This window comes from Micromys minutus, assembly GCF_963924665.1.
Source record: "Micromys minutus genome assembly, chromosome: 12".
Taxonomy (NCBI): Eukaryota; Metazoa; Chordata; class Mammalia; order Rodentia; family Muridae; genus Micromys; species Micromys minutus.
In genome coordinates this window covers 13,245,628-13,262,109 of record NC_137981.1, presented here as the reverse complement: position 1 = coordinate 13,262,109, position 16,482 = coordinate 13,245,628, and the positions used below count along the sequence as shown (strand labels likewise).

The window sequence follows — 16,482 nt, the reverse complement described above, 5'->3', positions numbered from 1 at the left end:
TTCATTGGTCCCAGAGAGGTACCACTCTGGTGAAGTCCCTCTCAACATTTCCTTGGTTTCCCCACGATTACAATTTTGGAAGGGATGTACGGGTATCCCTGTGTTCCTAATTCTGAAATAGGTCAGCTACGTCCGACGTCAAGAAACACACCACTGACTCCTGAAGGAGTTTATTGTGAAAACTCTATGTGCAAGCTCATCATCACTCCAGAGTCGTGACTCAAAGACCTTCTGAGAAAACCAGCTCTTGTGAAATGTCTTTGCTGACGTCCAGGGTGAGTATCCTTGATAGTTCAAACCTAACTTCCTACCAGTGGGCTTCATCCTCTCCGCTGAGTCCTGGGAGACGGTTTTTCTTCTCTCTGTCTCCCAAGGAAGTCTCACTGGGGACTCTGATCATCAGATGCTATCGTCGAGAATTCTGGATATCAGTACCTGTCATCCCTCAGAAGCAAACCCTAGTAAAAATATATCCCCCAGAAAGAGAGGCCTAGGAAGACAGGCAGGGAAGACATGGTGCCTTAGATATAGGCTTCAGATGCCCGGAGACATTTTATTGAGATCTCAGTGGAGGGGAGCTCAAGGGTCTACGATGCTGAAGGAGATCCAGTTCGTGTCAGGTCTGTGTTCAGGAAGTAGGTGCAGAGTTGCCCTTTGCCTTTGACCTTGATAACGCCCCGGCTGTAGCACGTGTACCCCAGGGATTGCAGGGCCCTCGCTGTCTCCTCAGTCACCTGCAATTGGGAGGTGTAAGGGCGTATAGAGCGGCCTTTTTCTTGTCCCCTGCCCCACACCTCCAACCGTTCTCACTTGGATCTTGCCGAGAACTCCTGTGCTCTCCATGCGGCTGGCCACATTCACCGTGTTCCCCCAGATGTCGTATTGTGGCTTCTGCGCCCCAATCACCCCTGCTACTACTGGTCCGTGGTTTAACCCTGATAAGAAATGTGGACTTTGGGGGGGAGTGGGGACACGCTGGAGAGAAAGATTAGGGGAAATGGAAAGGTCAGGTGGTTTTATAAGGTGGTCTGTGGGGTTGTAGGAGAGTGGATTAAGGAAGGAAAGGGTGACTTTCTTAGCTCTTGGACTAGCAGTTTTATGCTTCAGCCAAGGAGTATGTCTGAGGAGAGGAGGGGTGTCCAGGGGTGAGCTAGAGAGCAGCCAGTGAAGGGAGGAGAGAGGAGGTACCATGCTGTGCCAGCAAAGGAGGTCCCTCACCCACACGCAGGTGGAAGTTGTTGAACGAGTGCTTGTTGATGACACTCAGCTTAGATCCCAGGGCCACTGCGAATTCCACCATGGTGCCCAGATGGCTGCAGCTTCTCTCAGCATCCTGGTAATTGGGTCCATCCGCCATGACGGGCCAATGGGGACACAGAAAACAAAAGTCCACCTTGTGAGTGAGCCCACCGCTGGAAGCCCACAATGGGCCTGATTGGAGAGGCTACTGTACCTGTTGTGTGTCCTGTCCAGAGGGGGCGCTCAAGCCTGTGGCTGCCATGTAGGTGCTGGCGATAGTTTTGATCTTCTCTACTCCGCTGAACTTTGGCTTGGAGAGCAGCTGTAGAGAAAAGAGGCTGTGTTTCCTGTCTCTCTTGCTTTTACCATCCCTTCTCCAAAAGCCTGCCACAAGCCTGTGCAGGCTAAGGGACCAGGTTCGTAGGGCTGGAGATGACGGTGGGAAGGAGGTGGTTGTTGGTAATGAGCAATGAAGGGATAGAGCTCATGTACTGGAAGACAAGGGAGGGTCAGAGATGTCGGAGGAGTAGGCTAGGCCTCATGGTCAGGAGAGGGAAGTGTGAGGTAGAGCTGACGAGAGATTGGACCTCATCAAAGTCAGCAATGATTTCGTTGAGCAGCCGCAGACACTCCAGCCCCTCGTGGTTGATGTTGGATTCAGAGTAGAATTCCTTAAAGTCAGGGATGGACGCAAAGAGGACACAGACACATTCGTACGACTGGTGGTACAGGTCCTACAGACAGGAGGGCGGGGGTAAGACTCAGCTCCCGAGCCAGCAGCCTCATGCCTTTCACAGGGGGATACTTTTACGAGTATTCCACATTGCCAGAGTTTACCCGGTAAGCTGCAGAGAACTGAATTTTTATTTTAATTAATTGATTAAAATTTAAGCCTGAATGGCCACATGTGGCTAACAGCTACCATACTGAGTACTGCGGAGCTGGGGGGATGGGTAAACTGTTCTTTAGACAATTCCAGCACTGTTTGACTAGGCTTCTGAAAGGAATGGCGTGGTTGTGACTTGGAAAGATGCTTGCTTTTTTCCCTCCTCTTCCTCCCCCCTCCCGTTCTTTGTTCCCTGCCATGGGCCTTCTACACAGTAGGTAGCTCTACCACTGAATTATTAGTCCAAAAGATGTTCCTTCTCAACAAAAACTTGAAGCACAGATCTTGTGGTCACCAAGGACAAGGTCTAAGGTTATGCTCTGACAAGACAGGGCCTGGGAGGCAACTGACCCACTCTTCGGGGACCCCAGGAAGAGTGAGTAAGTTCCAAAAGTTTCATCCAAGCTTAGCCCCAGTGGCATCTGGGGCTCTGGAGTGTGGGGCTGGGAGTCACCTCATTACGCCGGTTCTGGCCGATGAACTGGGGGGCCACATGTGCAGGGAGTACATTCTCCAGGAGTAGCCGGGTCAGGTTCTCCATCGTTTCAGTCTCTTCTCGCTCCTGCCTCAGTTTCTTTTTCCACAGGAAGTCAAGGCGGCAGTAATACTCATTCTGGGGAGATAGAGAAGTGCCCCCTAATAGTCCCCATACACAGCTTAGAAGTAAAGTTCGAGGTACAGCTGTCCTGGAGAGACATGGCTTTTAAGGTCTATTTCAAATTAGGTTCTACAGAACCAACAGCAGACTTTTTTTTTTTTTTTTTTTTTTTTTTTTTTTGTTACCATGGTTTTCCTTAGATCTGGGGGTAGGAGAGGGGAGGGTAGTGATGGTAAGAACTTGAGGTATTTAGAGAGTTGAGAAGTAAGATGAGTTGGAAGTCTCTCTTGGATGTTCCCAGTGGATGGATTACTTGAGCTCAGCCCTGAGGTGAGCAACACAAATTACCAACACGGGGCCCCAGCCTCAGCCCTTCACAGGGAATCCCTGGAAGACTGAGGTAAACAATGTACCTGCCGAGCCAGGACAAGGAGCGTGAAGAAGAAGATGAAGAAGTAGATGGCGCCCATCAGTTTTGGTTCCTTCAGTACCCCTGGCCTGAGAGATCAGAGTTGGGTTTGTTACTTGCCCTGTTGGCCTTCCTGTTTCCAGTACCCACAGAGCCCTCAGCACCCCTTCCCCTTCACGTTGTGGGTGGTTCAGGTCTGTGGGGTAAGGGCAGTCTGCTGTGTCCTATCTTAGCCACACTCCTGAGGGCTAGAGCAAGCGCGTCATGTGGCTGTGCATACCTGGAGTCCAGAGGGCTTTGATAGAGGCGGGCAACCAGGCAGTCGGACAGCCAGGCATGGGAGTGCAGAAATAGGGAACACGATGCCACCAGCCACAGCAGAAGCAGAAGCAGCTTCAGTTCAAAGCTCATGTGCAGGAAAAGGGAGCAGGAGAGGAAACCCAGCACACAGCAATGCATGGAGTACTGTGGGGCCGGGAAAGGTGGTCAGAAGTCAGCAGGCACACCCCCTACATGTACTGGGAGAATGCCTAGGGTCCCCATTCTTCCAGGGGTTCTTGGACAAACAGGGCTGTCATTTACAGAAATACACACTAGATATGACTGATGTCTCTTGGGTAGAGTGTTCTTTAGCTTATGAATTTGGGGACTACTGAGGAGGGGTCTGGAGAAGGAGACCCCGGGCTGTACACACTCACTGGTATGCTGATGAGAGGCAAGGATGCTGACAGCTCCCAGGAAGCATTGGAAGCCACAGACGACACATTGGGAGCCAGGAGAAGGCAGTCTGGTGACACTGGTAAGAAGAGCTACAGAAAGACATGAGTCAAAGGGGAGCAAATGCCTTGGGCACAAAGGAGGTTTCGGCTGGGTTGCACCTGAACTAGGGATGGGTTAAGTCTCCTCAAAGGGGCATATTCTGCTACTCCTGCTTGGTAAAGAGAACTCCAGATGGGTCCCTATTGGCAGGAGGGATTGTGAGCATTGTCATGAATGCTAGTGTGTCATCACACCACCGTCAGCTCTTGCTAACTATTTAACCACTCCAGGCCACCTTCCTGCCTTCATCCCTTTATTTAGTTAGTTAGTTTTGTGATTTGCCTGGGGGCTGATTCCTATTAAATTCTAGGAACAATGATATGTTCTGTAAACTCATCCAAGTAAGTTAAGAATGATGTATGCAGAGAGACTATCCAATAAAGCTTAAATTAAAAAAAAAAAAAAGATGTATGCCTATAGAGGCAGAAAAGACAGAAAGGACATTTAACTCAGTGTTAACAGTGATTATTCTTGGGGTATGGTATACACACACACACACACACATACACACACACTCCTCTCAGCATCCCCAAGTCTTAGTTCACTGTTGTTCTATATCCAGGGGATTCCCTTCCAACCCCCAACAGGTACAGTGTGCCCTGATGGTGACAGAAAGGACCCCCTTTGTCCTCACCAGGCTGGCGATGGCCACAGTGAACACCAGGAGGATGGTAGCTGTGCCCAGAGCTACTCGCAATCCTGGCCGTGTGGCCACCAGGACGGACAGTGCAGGCAGCCAGTGTAACATCTTGGGACCTTTCTGGACACACTTCTGTGGAAGGAGAATGGGTGTGAAGGCTGCGGGGCTGGGGCTCCGTCTCCGGGCCATGCCAAGGCCAGGGCTCCAGCTTGCCATGCCCCCGATCCCCAGACCTCTTTACCGTCAGGTGCTCTGAGAAGCAGACGAAGAGCAGGAGAAGGAAGAGAAGGAAGGTGATGCTGTAGGTGATGGCCAGAGCTGGGGGCCTAAGAGAAGACAAGAGGGAGGCTTTGAAGTGCCAGGATGGGCTCTGCTGTGAGGGACTGTGCCTGACATCTGGCTGGGAGACAGGAAGCATCTCAGGTGTCCAGACTAGCCACCGGTGTGTCCAAGGCAGGATATAATGCTCTGGGAACTGAACAGTCTAGAGCAGTATTTCAGTGCAATAGGAACGGATAGTCTGGATAGCATTGAAGGAGGCAGAGGGTTCACAGGAATGCCTTTGCTGAATCAGATCAACCTCTGGGCTGGAGCCCTTTAGCCCTCTAAATGCTTGAGGGCTTATCTTAGATCTCAGCCATTTTCTGGGAGATTCGGGCCTCTCGATAAGAAGACAACACGAGGAGGGGTGTGCTGTTACTGTCTGAAGATAGAAGGGGTTAAAGGTGGTCAGGATGTACTTTTTGTTATTGTTGCTCAAGGTTTGAACCTAAGGCCTCACGAAATGGATGTAGGCTCTCTGCCACCCAGTTACAAACCCAGCCCGGGATGTGCGTTAAGATAAGGACTGATTAGTACCTATTCTCCGGAGGATGTGGGTGAGCCAAGTGCAGGGGAAGGTACCAAAGGAAGACAGTATGGGTCATGGGTCAGGAAGGGCAAAGGGCTCTCCACAGAAGAGGCAGCACCACTGTTGAATTTATCTCACCTGGTTGTCACCAGCATTTGGATAGTGAAGTTGGTCAGAAAAACCAGGAAGGTGCAGGCAGCGTAGTATTTGAAGACGGGGAGTGCAGACAGCCGATACTGGAGGCAAAGGGGTGGATGGTGACAAGGTACTGGTGTTGAGCATGGCCAGGATGGTATCAACCCCAGGCAAGGGGTGGGTCCCCATCTTGCTTTCCACCCTCCAATTCAGCTATGTAGCCTTGCTAGTTTTCTTCAAGATGTCCCCACTGGGTTCACTACCTACCAAGATAACTCATTCTACAGACGACATTTTTTTAAAATCATGTAACCTGAGTTGGTCTCAGACATTCTGTGTAGCTGAGGATGACCTTGAACTCCCGACCTCCCTCTGCCCTTGCCACCTACTTACTGGCCTGTACATGACTTTCCTGTGAGAGGCACAATCCCCTCATCCTAGGGTCAAAAACTATGCAGACCCGGGGAAGGCCGGTAGGGATAGACGTCCTAAACCTTCCCATGGGCAAGGGCCAAGCCTGGAACATCTCCAGCTCACCTGTTTCTCCATCTCCTTTTCTCTGAAGTACAGCGTCAGGAGGTTGAAGTCCTTGGACTGCTTCCACTGTCTGGTGTGAGGAAGGGGGTGTAAGTGCAGGACAGGGCAGGTGGAGGTCCTCAGGAAGGTCTTTCTCTAGGACAGCTCCTCGACTCCCAATAGACCCTAAGGGGAGCACCCACTCTCCTCCGCCACACCACACCAGAGGCTTCGGGTCCTTGGTTTCCATACTTTTGAGAGTTGAGTTGTTCGATGACCTGGAAGAACTTGGCATCCCCAGTATCCAGTTCATCATGTAGCCCGCGGGGGGTGCGACTCCTGCACAGTGACAGCCAAGCCTGTTACCTCAAAAGTGCCCAGACAAAGCAAAGCAGTCCTCCTGGGAGGACTCACCCAGTGTGCCCTACTGTCAAAGATGAGGTCTCCTTACCGGTCCAGGCTCCACTGGGGGCTGAAGGCTTTCTCCTGTGGAGAGAACACCACGCGGTGGGGGGATGGTGAGTATTTTCTTTTCACCAAGACAGACTGTGAACCTGATCACGTTTTCTACATATGTCCTTGACCCTGTGCATTTGATCCGGCCATTTCTTCTGTTTCTAATAGCTTTCATCCCATCCTATGCTAAAGCCCAGTTACCCAGAAAGGAACATTTTAAACTAGATTTCTTCATAACTCTATAGACTTTCAGCATCTTTAAAGCCATTGTTTTTCCTCTTGGAGAACATCACTTAATGGGTAAATCCTTTATCTTCTCTAGATTTGGGTGGACATTAGTTCTGTGTCTCTTTGAAAACCATAGATTCTAAAGGCAGGGACTTTTCCATCAACCTTGAATGCTAAAAGAATTCATTGGCTTTAACTAAAATGACTATACAGAAAATATTGACCCATCTCTGACCTTTTATGAAATCAGCTATGCTGAGCTGACAGCTGACAAGGTATGGAAGGGAAATCAACCGGATTGTAGCCACATCACCATTCTTTTCTCACCCAAAGGGGCACACAATATAAAAATGGCTACGCATAAAAGAGCATCCATTGAGGGAGAAAGGGATGTCCTGTGTGCCCCAGACCAGTACAAGAAACTGTTTCTTCTTCTTTCCTACCCTCCTTGCTTCATTTGATGGGAACAGGATCGCAAATCAAACTTGGATGTATAGGAGGAGGAGGAGAAGGGGAGAATGAGATCTGGGATCCAGGTACACATAGATGCCCAGGCTTGGCTCTTCTGAACCTATTCCTTCATGCCTATAAGTTATATGAAAGCAGAAAAATATCTATTAATTTCTATCTTCTCAGGAATTATAACAGTGTCTCACATTCAAGCATTCACAAAACAAGAGAGACAGGTTTGTGTCAGACACTAGTATAAGCACCCATGAGGCCTGAGGCAGGAGAGTTGCTTTCAGTTGGGCTACATAGTGTGGTCTTGTCTCAGTCAACAAAACAGTGACAGGAACAGCATTTGGATGGAACATTTCAGCACAAATACTGTTCTGCCTCCAAAGTTGCACGCTGTTAGGAGTAAGCAGATGTTAGCCTAAAGTAGCCCTGGATTTGATCCTCAGCAGCATACAAAACTAGGTGTAGTGGACCACACCTGTAATCTCTGCACTTGAGAGGCAGAGGTAGGAAGATCAGAAACTTCAAGGTTTCCATGGTTACATAATAAGTTCAAAGCCAGCTTAAGATACATGATACAGAGGGGGAAAGAGACTGAATGGTCAATTTTGGAATTGCTAATATTTGACTGACTTCAGAGGACAGTTTCAGGGCTGATGAGGCCCTACTTCAATCAAGAGACACACTCAAACAAGCTGTGCTTGTCCTACAACTCTGACACCTCTTGGCATCCACAACAACACTCTGGTGAGTCTTTTTATTGCTGGACTGGCACGCAAGGTTGTCTCATGGGCCTTGGGCTTGTGGCCAACTCCACATGCTACTCTTTTTGCACCTTCGAGGCCTCATTCTGCAACAGGGTGTGGGCTCCTGGAGTCTTCCTTCCTCTTCCTCCCGCTTGTTTAACCCCTATGACCTCTTCTTTCACTAGGCTGATGTTTAGAATAAGCCCTTCCTAGAGCTACTGCTTCCAGTGCCCATGAGAATCCACTGTTTACTGATACCGAGAATTGTTTCTACTGGGTGGAAAAGGAAGGAGAGGGAATGTAACGTAGAAGTCTCTGAAGATGCCTCAAAAACCCAACCAGGCTGTTCTGGGAGAGAATGTTCTAGAAGAGCTTCAGAAAGGTGGCTGGGGTATGGAGCAAGTTTGGGAGGAAAGAAGAACAGGGTAGAGTATGCTGAGGTAAATAGAGAGAACAGGGGAGAGTATGCTGAGGTAAATAGAGAGAACAGGGGAGAATATACTGAAGTAAATGAAGAGAACAGGGAGAGTATGCTGAGGTAAATGGAGAGAACAGGGGAGAGTATGTTGAGGTAAATGGAGAGAAGAACAGAGAGAGTATGCTGAGGTAAATGAAGAGAACAGGGAGAGTATGCTGAGAAGAACAGGGGAGTGTATGCTGAGGTAAATGGAGAGAAGAACAGGGAGAGTATGCTGAGGTAAATGGAGAGAACAGGGGAGAGTATGCTGAGGTAAATGGAGAGAAGAACAGGGAGAGTATGCTGAGGTAAATGGAGAGAAGAACAGGGAGAGTATGCTGAGGTAAATGGAGAGAAGAACAGGGAGAGTATGCTGAGGTAAATGGAGAGAACGGGAGAGTATGCTGAGGTAAATGGAGAGAAGAACAGGGAGAGTATGCTGAGGTAAATGGAGAGAACAGGGGAGAGTATGCTGAGGTAAATGGAGAGAAGAACAGGGAGAGTATGCTGAGGTAAATGGAGAGAAGAACAGGGAGAGTATGCTGAGGTAAATGGAGAGAACAAGAGAGAGTATGCTGAGGTAAATGGAGAAAAAAGCAGGGGAGAGTATGCTGAGGTTAATGCTTTTAGGAACATGACCTGGCTCTGTCCTAAGCACCAACCCCGAGAAGCTGTGGGTGGAAAAGATTCAACAACCTTCACTATGGCTGGGTCACAGGTTACCTCCAAGTCTTATAAATAGGTTCAGTAAGAGGCCCTGCCCTAGCTTCATCCAGATAAGCTGTAAGCTGGCTCCTTCTCCTCTGCTCACAGCACCTTTCTTCTTCAAGGCCGGGAGCAATTCTTTGCTGTTGCCTCATTTGCTTTGTGTGTAAGTGATGAGTTGAGGCATTAACCCACCCAAACTTAACTTTGGGAAGGACTAAAGAAAATAGGAAACTGTGGTAGTAGACCCTGACAGAGGCATCCGTTGGTGGGCTGGCAACATTGAATCAGAAGGAAGTATCAGAAGGAAGTGGGGCATAGGTAGCTATTTCCTTTGGGTGACAGGGGAAAGGGAGGTTGAGGCGCAGTGGACATGGTGTCTACGGGGACTTGAAGTAAACTGAAAGGGAGGGAAGGGAAAGCCTGAACTGGGGCAACCAGGCAGCTCAGGAAGGCCACAGATTACCAAGTGATTCACTGTGGGTGAAGGGAGGCTGGGGGTGGAGCCTCAGGACAGTGGAGGCTGTTTTCCCCTAAACGTGGGGCATGTAATGGAGGTATACACACCGGAAGTGGAGTGGAGGTGGATACAGGACTGTCAACATGGCTTAGGTGGGCGAAAGGCTTGGCTGCACCCCAAGACTCCAGATAACGAGTCATCAGCAGTGACGGACGCATGGTGTGCCCCTCTAGAGAAGACAGTAATCCTTTTGCGGTGCCCTTCTCGTCTTCCTCCTCAGCCTGGGACATGGGAAGTCTGAGTCAAATGGAGATATTTCCCCACTTCCACATCCTTACAGGCCTGCTCCACCCACATCACAATGTAGCAACTCTGTTTCGGGCATAAAAGAAAAGACCGGCTTTGTTGACGAGGTGGTTTGTTTGGTCTAATCTGTGAGAATCAAACTGAGCTTTTACCCGAGGATCAATGACGAGGTATGTAGGTTCGCCAAGCTCACGAAGGTATGGGTCTCGGAGTTCTGTGTCTGCCTTCTCCACAGCATAAGCTCCTGCTAGCAGGGACAGTGTGGCCCCCGTGATGTGCACTCGTCTGGAAGGAAGGAAGAGCGAGAGTCAGGAGGAAAGACCTTTAGTTTCCCTCAGAGCCCATTCCAAAGCTGTGTCTTCTTCAAGAAAGACCCATGCTACAGGGAGAGCTTCCCAACACCTCAGAATTTCCCTGTACTTGGCTTAAGGGAGAGATTCAACTGGCCATTTGTGACAGCTGTCCCAGGCTCCAAGCCTTACCCCGGTACACCGCCTGCTTCCATGTGGTTGGCCAATGTGACGTCATGGGACCAGACATCATATTGCCACTTCTGTAGCCCGATGACTCCACAGAGAACGCTGCCTGAATGCACTCCCACACGCATGTTGATATCCACACCGGTGGCTACCCGAAGTTTCCTGAGCAGAGTGTGGGACAAACTTAGTGCTGCCACGATTCTCCTGTTCCCAAGGAGGACCCCGCCGCCCTGCACCCCACATCCCCTCCGGCGCTATTGCTCTCGGTTTCTCCTGCTCACACGCCCGAGCTGACCTGATTGCTCGGCACATGTCCAGTCCCATGCGCACGCAGTTGATAGCGTGGTCAGGCAGTGAGAGGGGCAGCCCGGAGACGCAGTAGTAACAATCTCCCAGGATCTTGATCCGCATGCATTCGTGCTCCTGAGAGTATGTGTGTGGGTGTGCAGAGGAACCTGGTTAGAGGCCAGAGGGGTAGGAGGGAGTTGGGAAGTCGGGGAGCAACTGTGTGTTCCTGAAGAACTTCCGAAGTTTAGAATGCCTAGGTCGGATGTATGGCGTCCCTGGAGTGTCTATGTCTCTCCCCAGTTTGGGTATCTGTACGGTGCCTTAGTATCAGAATCAGGATGCGGGGCATAGAGGCAAACCCCAAGCTATATGTTTCCATCCATCGTGTCTAAGTGTTAGAGGGAATGGGAATTTTTCCCGGAAAGACCTCCCAAGGGCAGAATGTCTGGAAATCTCTGCACAGATGCGGAGGTACTGTGCTGAGGATGCCAGATGTGGAGAGGTCTCTCAGGGATGGTGACAGTTTCCTGAGTGGGAGTGTTTGTGAATGCTTCCTACGGCTGCATTATTTGGGAGCTTGTCCTGGCTCCAGTGTAAGACTTCTCAGAAGATGGGTGCTTTCTTTGCAAGAGGCTCCCCCCAGCATACGGTATTTGAGGCCCCTGGGTGGAAAGGGAAACCCCTCTGACCTTGGCAATTTGGTCGAACTTGCCGAAGAGCTCATTAAGCATGAGCACCAGCTCCTTGGGGGAGCACTCGCTGGCCAGCCGAGTGAAGCCCACGATGTCAGCATACAGCACGCTGCGCAGGGTGAGCTGTTACTGGGGCCGGGGCCACAGCCCAGGGTCCCTCCCCTCCAGCTGGCTTCTCTCATACCTCACTCCTTGGTGTCTCTTGACATACAAGCTGTGAAAGTTGTTTGTGTTCTCTGGCCGTGACCTCTGTCCAGCCTGCAGCCGCGCCATGACCTCTGCTTTCATCTCCCGGGCCAGATAGGCGGGAAGGATGGACAAGAGGAGGTGCTCCTGGAAAAGGCCCCTGTGAATGACACCCCTCCTACCCTGCTGTGCCCTATAGCCAAGAACCTTAGACCACTAAATTACTCTCACATATTACGTGCTACCTACTAGTAGCTCCCCGACCTTTCCAGTCCACCCAGCAGGACTCCAGCACCCCAATCTGTCCTGGTCACTTTTAGGGACTAAAATCAACACCTAAATCTGAAATCCTTTAATAACTTTGATCATCATCATCAACACCATCGTTTTGAGACAGTATCTCACTGTGTATCCCTAGATGGCCTGTAATTCACTATCTAAACCAGGGTGGCCTCAAACTTACGGAGACATATTATGTCTGCCCTTGCCCCCCAAGAGCTCATAATAAAGGTGCGCACCACTTACCCGGTTAAGATTTAATTGTATCACTATGGCATGTGTGGGCACATGTGCCACCGTGTATGGGTGGAGGTCAGAGGTCATCTTTGCAGACCGTTTTCTCTGTCTACCTTTACTTAGGATCTAGGAACTGAACTCACCTTGTCAGGCTTGTACACCAACAGCCTTACCCTCAGCTATTCCACTGGGCTTCAGTTGGTACCTAGCAACACTTTTCCATGGTTGGACAACAGTCACAGTTCGTATAAAAGGAGGAAGATACTTGAGGAAGGCAAATGAATTACCCAGAACCACTCAGAATGAAGGCGCTAAAAAGCTGTTCTTTCTGAGGCTGCTGTGTCTTCCTGCCATTTAGGTCCCACTGACCTGGTGCTTTTTCTCAGTGTCCAACCTCCGGCGTGAGTGCAGAGAGCTAAGAGCCTCCCGGAATGTGGCGCGCAATGCTCGCTCCATCAGGGCCTTGTGGTACGCTCCCACCACATTCCCACACAGGAACAACACCGCGTTTGCTGCCAACTGTGGGCAAAGGCCAGGCTTAGAAACTGTACCACTCCTCCCACCCTAGTGGTTCCGGGTTAAGGATCTAGGTATCTCAGAACAATTGGAGCCACTCTATGACATCTATCCAGGAGAGCTGGTGGCTTTTCTCCTCTGTGTTCTCTGCTTTAGACTTTTGGCTGCGGGACCAACCTGGCCGCTTAGGCCTAGCTATCTTGCATGTATATTTCCTCTGCCTAGAATGCTGTTCCACCATATTCATCTCCCGAGCCCATTCCAGCTGCAAGAAACTACTCCAGTTCTGATTCCCGTTTTCCATGAACGTTCCACGTTTTACTTCTCTTCCTGCAAGAGAATCTTGACTGATTTCCCCATGGCTATAGTGCCCCCTTCTGGCTAAGGCAGGAATGGTAGCCAACGACGCTGATGTAGAAGCGACACAAGAGGGCGCTATGGGGAGGGGTGTTAGCTGAGCTTGGATCCTGCTCTAGAGGGATTGAGCCCTTGCCTTGGAGTCTCAGCTCAGCAAATGCTCACAAGCATTTTCAAGCAGCTGAGCCAGCTCTGGGCACCCGACCTGCACCACTTGCATTTTTACCTGTGGTAGCAGATCCTTCTGCGACTCAGGCTGCCACCCAAGGTACAGTCCAAGGACCAGCAGGTGAGAGAGGGATGAGATAACCCCCGCAGCCGCAGCATCCCGCATGCCCAAGGGCAGCATGGCATACACGGTGAAGATAACGAAGAGGAAAAAGGACACCTGGAGAAGGGTGTGGGAAGTGAAGGCCCGGGTTGTGTGGCATATGGTCTAAGTTTGAGGTCCACCTTCCCCCAAGCCCTTGGCTGAGATTCTCCTACCTGGTCCCAGGCGCTCACCACACCCCCAGTGAACAGGAACCCATAGCCCAGAGCCAGCAATGCAGCCCAGATGAGGCCAGAAAGAGGTCGTGTCCATCGCTGCAGTTGCTGCTCCCGGGAAGCGAGCCCCAGTAGCAGAGAGAAACCGCCCAAAGCACACAGCACAGTTGTCAGGAAGCTTGGGTCTGAGGTCAGCTCCTGTGGGGAAAAGATATCTGAAACCAGGCTGGGAGGAGATACTTGGAAGTTCTCTCAGGTGAGAAGGATCAAGGTAGGTGTCCTTCAAACCAGCTCAGCAAACTGTCTGAAACACATACGAAGAATATAGGGGTAATGAGAGGATATAGTGGGTAAGGGTGCCTGCCACCAAACCTGATGTTCTGGTTAATTCCCAGAATCCACCTGGTGAGAGATGAGAGCTCACGCCTTTGAGTTGTTTTTTTTTTTTTTTTTTTTTTTTTTTTTTTTTTTTTTTTGGCACACATACACACAAAACTAGATGAATGAATGAAACACACACACACACACACACATACACACACACACACACCAGGGGTCCTTGATGCCTGCTTTTCACAATAGATTGAACCAAAAGATGTTTCTAAAACCCTCCTGTTCTATTCCCGAAGGTCAACAGTCCCACCTGACTCAACCTAACATATCTCAAGCATGGCAGTGGGACCAGGGAGAGCTACCCAGAAGACCTGGCTACTCCTGGCTATTAGCAAGCCCCCACTCTTCCTGCATCTCAGGTGTCTTTGCTTGTTTGTTTGTTTAGTTTTGAGGCAGGGGGCTCATGTAGTTTGGGCTGGTCTCCAGCTCACTGCAGCTGAGGAATTTGAACTCCTGATCTTCCTGTCCCCATCTCTCAAGTGCTGGGATTCTAGACTTGCCTGGTTATTCCATGGTTAAAGGGAACAGTAGCATCTTCTTGGCTTCCCCAGGGAATGTCACCCGAATGGCTAATGTGCTCGGGAGGAAGAATCCTTTCTCCTGAAGTCATGCCAATAAACTTCATAAATGTCTACCCAGACAGTACAAGTTTCTGCAACCCCTTGCCACCCCAGCACTGAGTTCTAGCCTATAAATCCCAGTCCAACCCTACCCCTCATCCCTCCTCTTTCAAGGCTTGGGGTAGACTGGGATTAGCTGTGCCCAGTAATTCGCCTTACTTTGCCTCCAAGGAGTAAAAGGGAAACTCAGAGCAGAGTATTTCACCTTTCTTGCTTAAACGAAAATGAAAAAAAAAAAAAAAAATGGTGGAGAAAGACAAAAACTGTCTTTTGGAAGTCTCTGGGCACAGCTAGCAGCCCCATATTCCCAAATCTGGAGAGAAAATGCCCGGAAACGAATCTCCCCAGGGACGGTGAATAGAGTTTCCTCTCTGGAAAAATGGAAAATCCGGTGTTGGATTTACTCTAGAACACAGTGAGAAGCCTTCGGGAATCACTTACCTCCTAGTACAGACCCAGAGACTAAGCTTAGAGGGCAGAGCGCATGTTCCTAGAGTCACAATTCATGACGAGGTTCAATGCGTCTTTCTCCGTTCCCAGCAAAGACATTATTAACTAAGAGACCTCGCGAATCTCAGATCTGCAAATGTCCCCAGCCCCTGTCTCGAGCAGGCTCCCACACCTAGCCCATCTTACCCTGCCGCTGGCCCAGGCGACGATGGGCAGTGCCACGAGCGCACAAAGCACAATGACCAGAAGCAGTATCAGCAGTGGGTACTGTTGGCTCAGGCTGTAGTAAGTCTCGTAGAAGAGATCTTCGCTGGGAGGAGGCCGGGGACTGAAGAGGCGGGCCATGATCTCCCCCACCCCAGCCCGAAGCCCCTGCCCTGGGGACCACAGGGCGCTGAGTTAAAGACCCAGCCCGTCCCACCGCGTTTTCCCACCCCTCACCCAAGCCACTAAGTTTTTAAGCAGCAATAGGGGTCCCCCCCCAGGTGCTCTCTCATAGGGCTCCCAGCTGTGGCAGGACTTCTTTCTCCTTCCCACAAACCATACCGTGCTGGTATCCTGGCTGGAGCTGAAGAGAAAGGGGCCAGACTCCCTCTCCACCATCCACTCACTGCTTTTTAAGCTCCTGAAGTTCTCACAGCAAAGCTAAGCTCCAGGAGGGAACCTGGGTGGGCTGGCTGCCATTCACCCTCACTGCTTTGCTAGTGGCTCAGGGCCGGCTGGGCGACTGGCACTTCCCTCTTGGCGCCAAGGCCCCCTCCCACTTCCCTGCGAAACAGTCCGGCCCCTTCCCGTTCTGGAGCCTGTCTCCCCTGGCTGCTTCCCATGCCCAGATTGCGTTCGCTAATCACCACCTTCCCTCTTTCTTTGATGAAGAGCATGTGGGCCGTGGGAGAAACACGAGGTAATGGGGTGGGGGAGCAAAGGGGCTGTGTCAAGTCGGGAGGCCAAGAAAATCCTGGGAGAAAGCTGGGGGGAGGTGGGGGTGGGGAAGAGTCCTGGCACCAGCTGGGGCCCGGGATGTGGGTGAGGGCAATTTCTCTTTTACTCTTGGTCCCTCTGGTGTGGCCAAGTGTGAACTGTCCGGTCATTTCCAGCTCCTTGGGTTGGGGCTCCTCTTTCTTGAATATAGTTATCAATTCTTGGATACAGAGAAACAAACGCCCCCCCCCCCACCCCAGCTCCAGAAAACCAAACCAAAATAAAACTGCTGCCATGCCTAGAAAGCAAGGCACAGGAAGTCTGTGTGGCAGTAGCATAGTGGTCTAGAGAGCCTAGGGTGCCTTGGAATTTCCTGAGACACCTTCCTTCACCAGTGCTCAAAATCAAGGAGTAAAAGGGTTAGTGTGACTCCAACTTCTGTCCTGTCAGCCTAGGCTTAGGGTGGTATCAGCCTTGAGCGCTGGAGGAAGTACCCCACCCTGAGATTGGAGCATCAGAGAGCCAAGCCACTGGTTCCTTCCAGCCACCAGCTGGACCCTGACCTTATGAGCCAGGAGACTGCCTATATCTCTTCCCCAGATCGTCTTTTCCTGTAACACCATCTCCTCTTCCCAGCGCCTGGATGTCCATCCCCGATGCCCTGGATTG

General features: G+C 50.6%; 1 protein-coding gene across 1 annotated transcript; it reads right to left on the bottom strand.

The window, feature by feature from the left end:
- Nucleotides 1-196: 196 nt before the first annotated feature.
- Nucleotides 197-15,575, bottom strand: ADCY4 (adenylate cyclase 4). The gene is made up of 26 exons (XM_080926570.1): nucleotides 15,439-15,575; nucleotides 15,079-15,269; nucleotides 13,430-13,627; nucleotides 13,170-13,331; nucleotides 12,440-12,589; nucleotides 11,553-11,701; nucleotides 11,366-11,477; nucleotides 10,684-10,811; nucleotides 10,392-10,550; nucleotides 10,062-10,194; nucleotides 9,711-9,884; nucleotides 6,544-6,578; nucleotides 6,345-6,431; nucleotides 6,114-6,183; nucleotides 5,580-5,677; nucleotides 4,833-4,917; nucleotides 4,586-4,723; nucleotides 3,831-3,941; nucleotides 3,413-3,597; nucleotides 3,137-3,221; nucleotides 2,580-2,738; nucleotides 1,827-1,973; nucleotides 1,454-1,561; nucleotides 1,219-1,333; nucleotides 811-935; nucleotides 197-734 (listed from the first exon to the last, which is right to left on the bottom strand). The coding sequence occupies exons 2-26, from the start codon at nucleotides 15,235-15,237 to the stop codon at nucleotides 588-590; spliced, it is 3,219 nt and encodes a 1,072-aa protein (XP_080782696.1). The 5' UTR covers nucleotides 15,238-15,269; nucleotides 15,439-15,575; the 3' UTR covers nucleotides 197-587.
- Nucleotides 15,576-16,482: the final 907 nt, after the last annotated feature.

Excerpts from the sequence above, each read along its gene's own strand:
- ADCY4 (XM_080926570.1), bottom strand. The coding sequence starts at position 15,237 with ATGGCCCGCCTCTTCAGTCCCCGGCCTCCTCCCAGCGAAGATCTCTTC. Across the intron at positions 3,942-4,585 it reads CTGTGGCCATCGCCAGCCTG|CTCTTCTTACCAGTGTCACC; the intron begins GTGAGGACAAAG and ends GTCTTTCTGTAG. Across the intron at positions 1,562-1,826 it reads TCATTGCTGACTTTGATGAG|CTGCTCTCCAAGCCAAAGTT; the intron begins GTCCAATCTCTC and ends TTTTCTCTACAG.